This window comes from Zootoca vivipara, chromosome 4, assembly GCF_963506605.1.
Source record: "Zootoca vivipara chromosome 4, rZooViv1.1, whole genome shotgun sequence".
Lineage (NCBI taxonomy): Eukaryota > Metazoa > Chordata > Lepidosauria > Squamata > Lacertidae > Zootoca > Zootoca vivipara.
The window spans coordinates 18,279,385-18,285,384 of NC_083279.1; the positions used below are offsets into that span (position 1 = coordinate 18,279,385).

The 6,000-nt window shown below is 45.3% G+C and overlaps 1 protein-coding gene across 1 annotated transcript in view; it reads right to left on the bottom strand.

Annotated features, from left to right (window-relative positions):
* NDFIP2 (Nedd4 family interacting protein 2) overlaps positions 1-3,758 on the bottom strand; it is a 46,633-nt gene extending 42,875 nt beyond the window's left edge. The window contains exon 1 of the mRNA XM_035115009.2: positions 3,611-3,758. Coding sequence (XP_034970900.1) covers positions 3,611-3,703 — 93 coding nt within the window. The 5' untranslated portion in view covers positions 3,704-3,758. The remainder of the gene's footprint in view (positions 1-3,610) is intronic.
* Positions 3,759-6,000: the final 2,242 nt, after the last annotated feature.

Consider the following 6,000-nt stretch of genomic DNA (forward strand, 5'->3'; position numbering starts at 1 on the left):
ATTTCTGCCTACCAAAGAAGACAGTATTTTTAACAGTGGCATGTGGAAATGAAGAAAAATCACAAATAGTTTTAAAAGATGCAGCATAATTGTCCGGAATCGCTCCAATATCTCAAGGTGTCAAGGTATCAGATACCTGGGTTATCATGTCTGTTTATCTAGAAAGAAGATTAACGATTCCAAGACGAGCCCCAGGAAGCTCGCTGTGTGTGTTCCTTCTTCCTGGGAGAGCAACAGCTCTCAGATGAGGAAAGAACAGAATTGCTTGTGAACTCTTAGTTCAGCAGAATTCTTAAGCTGGATTTGCATACTCTCTGGTTCAGGGTGTCTGTTTGAAATCAGCAGATGGTTGCAATAGTTTTGGAAATGGGTCCCCAAGGATCTAACCTTCCCAGAGGCCCCTAAGGCACCAGCTTGTATTCAATGACATTAACAGGCAAGGGCCTAGAGCAGTGTTTCTTGGGTCTCCCGCTTCTGTTGGAATACAGCTTCCATCATTCATAGCAAGCAGAACCAGCAGTCAGGGATTGACCCATTCCAAGAGCACCGTACAGTGGCATACTGTGGGGTGGGCATAGGAGTGGTCGCAAAATTGTAGGGGCACAACATTTCAACAGCAGGTGCTGCCTCAATACAGCTGCACATCTCCATCGCTGGGCTTCATTTAAATCAGCTTCTCCACGCAAACCAGGAAGTGACCTCTCTAGACAACGGAACAACTCTTCTTATCTCTGCAGCTGCAATCTCCTGGATGACACAGACATCTCTATTTTCAGATCATAAAGTCCTTTCTACAGATCAGCTATACTCAATGTGAGACTTTAGCGTTGTGTACAGACCATGTGGGTGGTGCTGTGGTCTAAACCACAGAGCCTAGGGCTTGCTGATCAGAAATTTGGCGGTTCGAATCAGGGGCGTAGCCAGGATCAAAACTAGGGGGGGGGCAAGCCATGGTCGTTCAGGGGCGGGGCCCCGAAGTGGGAACATGGGCGGGGCTACAGGGCCAGCTGGCCTGATGATATTGTGGCGGCGGCGGCAGCAGCGGCCACCTTGTGCTTCTGGGGCTGGCAGCATCGGCGGCTACCCTGCTTGGCTGGAGAGGACGGGAGGGTCGGGCAGGCGAGAGGGGGTGACAGGGCAGGCGAGGGCGAGGCAAGGCACGGCCGCAGTCATGACGGCTCCAAGGCGTTGCTGCATATCAGCATAATATTTCAACCATATTGTGGGTTCAAGCCCCACATTGGGGAAAAATTCCTGCATTGCAGGGGGTTGGACTAGATGACCCTTGTGGTCCCTTCCGACTACAATTCTATGATTCCATTGATATATTACCATAGCATATGCATCATTCTGCTTTCTTGAATTGTCCTACTCCTAGGCATAGCAGCCAACTCCTAGAGGCCTAGGTGCCTCCCCCCCCCCCCAATTACTGGTAAATACTGTATTTGAAAGAGTCACCCCCCCATTTTGATGGGCTTTCTATGTGGGGCTTATCTGCCCCCCCGTATTTTATTAAGGATGGAAGAGGGAGGGAAGGAAGGAAGAATAGAGAGAGGGATAACTCATATTTGTGGGTGCCTTTGAGTGATGCTGTGATGCTGGAACTCTGCAGCAAGAGGACAGGAGGGTCGGGCAGGCGAGAGGGGGTGGCAGGGCGGGTGAGGGCAAGGCAAGGCACGGCCGCAGTCATGACGGCTCCGAGGCGTTGCTACATATCAGCATAATATTTCAACCATGTTGTGGGTTCAAGCCCCACATTGGGAAAAATCCCTGCATTGCAGGGGGTTGGACTAGATGACCCTTGTGGTCCCTTCCAACTACAATTCCATGATTCTATTGATATATTACCATAGCATATGCATCATTCTGCTTTCTTGAATTGTCCTAGGCATAGCAGCCAACTCCTAGAGGCCTAGGTGCCCCCCCCATGACGCTGTGATGCTGGAACTCTGCAGCAAGAGGAAGATACCGGTACGCCTGTATAGGAGCCTTGCAAGCAGCTTTCTCTCTGCTTGATTTACAGCAGGCACATCCAACAGGTAGATTGTGATCTACCAGTAGATCACTGGATGTCTGTGGTAGATCACTGCTAGATCACTGGCACCCCTAAAAAAAGCTTACTCAAAATTTTCCTCCTCCCTAAAAAAGCTGAACTATGACCTGAAGCCCTAAACAAAAATGGGCCTCCCTCCCTCCTAAAAGAAGCTCAACAAGTTTGACCTAAAACCCCCAAAACAGGGCTTCCCTTCCTTAAATAAACTCAACAGCTTTGACCTGAACCCCCCAAAAGGGGGTAGATCACTCCCAGTTTTTAACTCTGTGAGTAGATCAGAGTCTCTTGGGAGGTGGCCACCCCTGATTTACAGTATACAGATGCAGGAGGAGGGGCAGACTGGAACACCACTGCTTTTTTATAAACATCACTGTGTCTATCAAAGCTAGAGCCCTTTTTCTTATTCACTTCCTTTTAGCCTTGCAGAGCCACCTTAGTCAAATTGAATCCTCTGCACCCTCATTAAATCACCAATAGAACTCTTAATGTGATCCCTGAATGCTCATTAACAACTCCCACTGAAGAACAATAGGGTGAAGTGGTCAGCTATCAAACCTTGCCTGAAGGGATATTCTGCTCCATTGTCTTAACTGCTTAAGTACCGGTAGCCACTTTGCTTTATTTATTTGATGTGTTTTTGTTACATCTGTGTTCCCACCCCTCCCCCAGCAAGTGGAGAGCTGCTCTCGCTAAAGCAAAGCCCTTTCCACTTCAGTTTTTGGAGGGGAAAAGTGCTGGTTATGGTCTGTAAAATACAATAATTTTTTGCTTCTAGGGGGGGCAGCTGCCCCCTCCTGCCCCCTCCTGCCCCCTGCCTACGCCCATGGTTCGAATCCCTGCAATGGGGTGACCTCCCATTGCTCGGTCCCTGCTCCTGCCAACCTAGCAGTTCGAAAGCATGTCAAAATGCAAGTAGATAAATAGGTACCGCTCCGGCGGGAAGGTAAACAGCGTTTCCGTGCGCTGCTCTGGTTCGCCAGAAGCCGCTTAGTCATGCTGGCCACATGACCCGGAAGCTGTACGCCGGCTCCCATGGCCAGTAAAACGAGATGAGCACTGCAACCTCAGAGTCGTCCGCTAGTGGACCTAACGGTCAGGGGTCCCTTTAACTTTACAGTATAAGGTTGGGGGAGAAGAGAGGTGGGGGGGAGAGAGGAAAGGCAGGGTAGCAAACTTTCAGTCTTTTTATTTGGGCCTTTTATAAGGGACATGTGGTTGTGGTTTTATGCACTTTGCACATTTTATGTAGACAATGAAGCTGATTGTAGTAAGCTACTATGAACAAGTTTGTATAGTTCTATGGCTTTAGCAGTACAAACAAGTTCTAAATCAGGGGTCAGCAATTTTTTCAGCAGGGGGCCGGTCCACTGTCCCTCAGACCTTGTGGGGGGCCAGATTATATTTTTTGGGGGGGAAATGAACAAATTCCTATGTCCCACAAATAACCCAGAGATGCATTTTAAATAAAAGCACACATTCTGCTCATATAAAAACACCAGGCAGGCCCCACAAATAACCTAGAGATGCATTTAAAATAAAAGGACACATTCTACTCACAGAAAAACAAGTTAATTCCCGGACCGTCGGCAGGCTGGATTTAGAAGGCAATTGGGCCGGATCCGGCCCCCGGGCCTTAGTTTGTGTACCCATGTTCTAAATGAATCCACAGCTCTGATGCTATGTTTACTCTCAAAGCCTCCCAAGTTGAGCAACAGCCAACCAGGAGTGTTCAAGAATGTATAAACCATGTCATGTTATATTATACCCAGGCCTAAGAAGAATCTTCTGAGACGAGGCTGCAACACTTATAGGATAGGACTTTTAAAACAACAAGCTCTTGGGCCAAAGAATTGAATGCACCAGCATGATGCAACAAATAAAAGACCTCTTCCATCTGCTGACCCCTACAAAATATTATTCCTAGGGAGCTGTCTAGAAGAGTTGCTTACTCAGAAGCCCTGGAACTAGTTCTGATCTAATAAGTATCTGTTATGCTGACCTCATTTCATTTTCCCTGCAGCACACTTTCCATGCAACTGATTAGCAAAAGATATGCATGATAACAAATGAGACTTTCAGGCACAGTCTAGCTCAGCCTTCATCTTTTGATCCTCAGTTATTATCCTCTCGACAGTCAGCGATAAATTGGGAGATGCTTTGCGCCGTGCCTGTCTTTGGACTAGAAGCAGGGAATGAATAATGGTAATCGGTCCCTGTTTTTAGTGCTTACTTATGGTAACTTTGCACCCTGTCCCAAATTAGAAACGGAAGGTGGGATCCTTCAAAAGAAAACATGTGTTTTCTCTCCATCCCCCACCCCTCCAGCTGAGGCCTCTATTTGCCTCAGGGCTATCACTCTTGAAAACAAAACACGACATGTTGAAGGAAAGATGGTGTCAAAAGTCATATACTGGAATCAAATCTGTAATGTAAGCAGCGAGTACAAAGATACAGGATGTTATAGCAGCATCAGGTAATGTGCTGAAAAAAGTTTCATTTAATACATGTGTAGGTACAAAAAGCAGATATGTTAATCAGGCATAGTGCCTTGAAACTACCATCTTAAGGCGGATCCATCCATTTGACAAGTGCTTAGGGAAACTCTGGTGTTTAATTCAGCTAGCACATAAGGCCTTGTATATAGCACATACGGTACATGTATGAGCGTGTTTAAACAGTACACCCATGTACACATGCTATGGAAATCGTAATTTGCCAAGATTCCAAAATCCATGTAAACTGATGTTTAAAAATGATGTCCACAGGTATTTGTTGGAAATGTAAAGAAAAAGGAGGAACTTTGTATCACACGTGGTGAACTTGCAAATTAGTAAAGGACGGCTGGGAAATGATATATGAATGAAATGGGGGAGGAAATGATTGAGGTATCTTTTAAGAAGAAGCCAGAAGCCCCTTTTTAAGGAGTAATAGGGGAGGAGATTCCAAAACATCAAATGAACTTATTTATGTACGCTACAACAGTGGCACGGATGTTATATGCCCAGAAATGGACGGAAAGAGTAACTCCGACAAAAGAGGAATGGCAGACTGTGGGAATATGCTGAAGTGTGGGAATATGCTGAACTGTCTGACTTAACAAGCAGAATTCGAGACGAAGAGAAGGAGATGTTTAAGAAAGAATGAGAGAAATTTGTGGAATATATGAATAATTATTGTAAACAACTTAAAACGCTAGCAGGACTAGAATAATCATAGCAGAGAAATGAAATAAGGCTGAAGGTGAATATAAAATGGTAAAGGAGCATTTTGGATATGCAATCGAATAAGGGAAACTTTCATGAACCACGGAAGGTGGGGAATGGAAGTCGAGGATAATGAGATTACTTTAATAAATATGTATTTGTTGTAAAATTGAAAACTTTAAATAAAATGTGGGGGGAAAGATGTCCAGAGGTATGATGATCAGATCATACATCTATGTTATGTGTTCACTAAAGGAAATGCTGGTTTAACACCAGTATAGTGAAATGTGAAGTTTCCATCAGTAAATTGGAAGGGGATTGTACAGTGGTACCTCTGGTTAAGAACTTAATTTGTTCTGGAGGTCTGTTCTTAACCTGAAACTGTTCTTAACCTGAAGCACCACTTTAGCTAATGGGGCCTCCTGCCTCCGCTGTGCCACTGGAGCACGATTTCTGTTCTCATCCTGAAGCAAAGTTCTTAACCCGAGGTACTATTTCTGGGTTAGCGGAGTCTGTAACCTGAAGCGTTTGCAACCCAAGGTACCACTGTACTGTAAATGTAGGGAATCGATTTCCCTCCTTACCCGTTTTGGTTAAGGTTGTAAATGTGCCCCAAATGGGTTAAATGGGCATATATAGATAAACAATGCAAACTTTGCAAAACAGTAACTTTTGTAAGTTTATTTGTATTCTGCATGCACTGCCATTTTCAGTTAGCAATAAAATTGCATCTTGAATGGAATG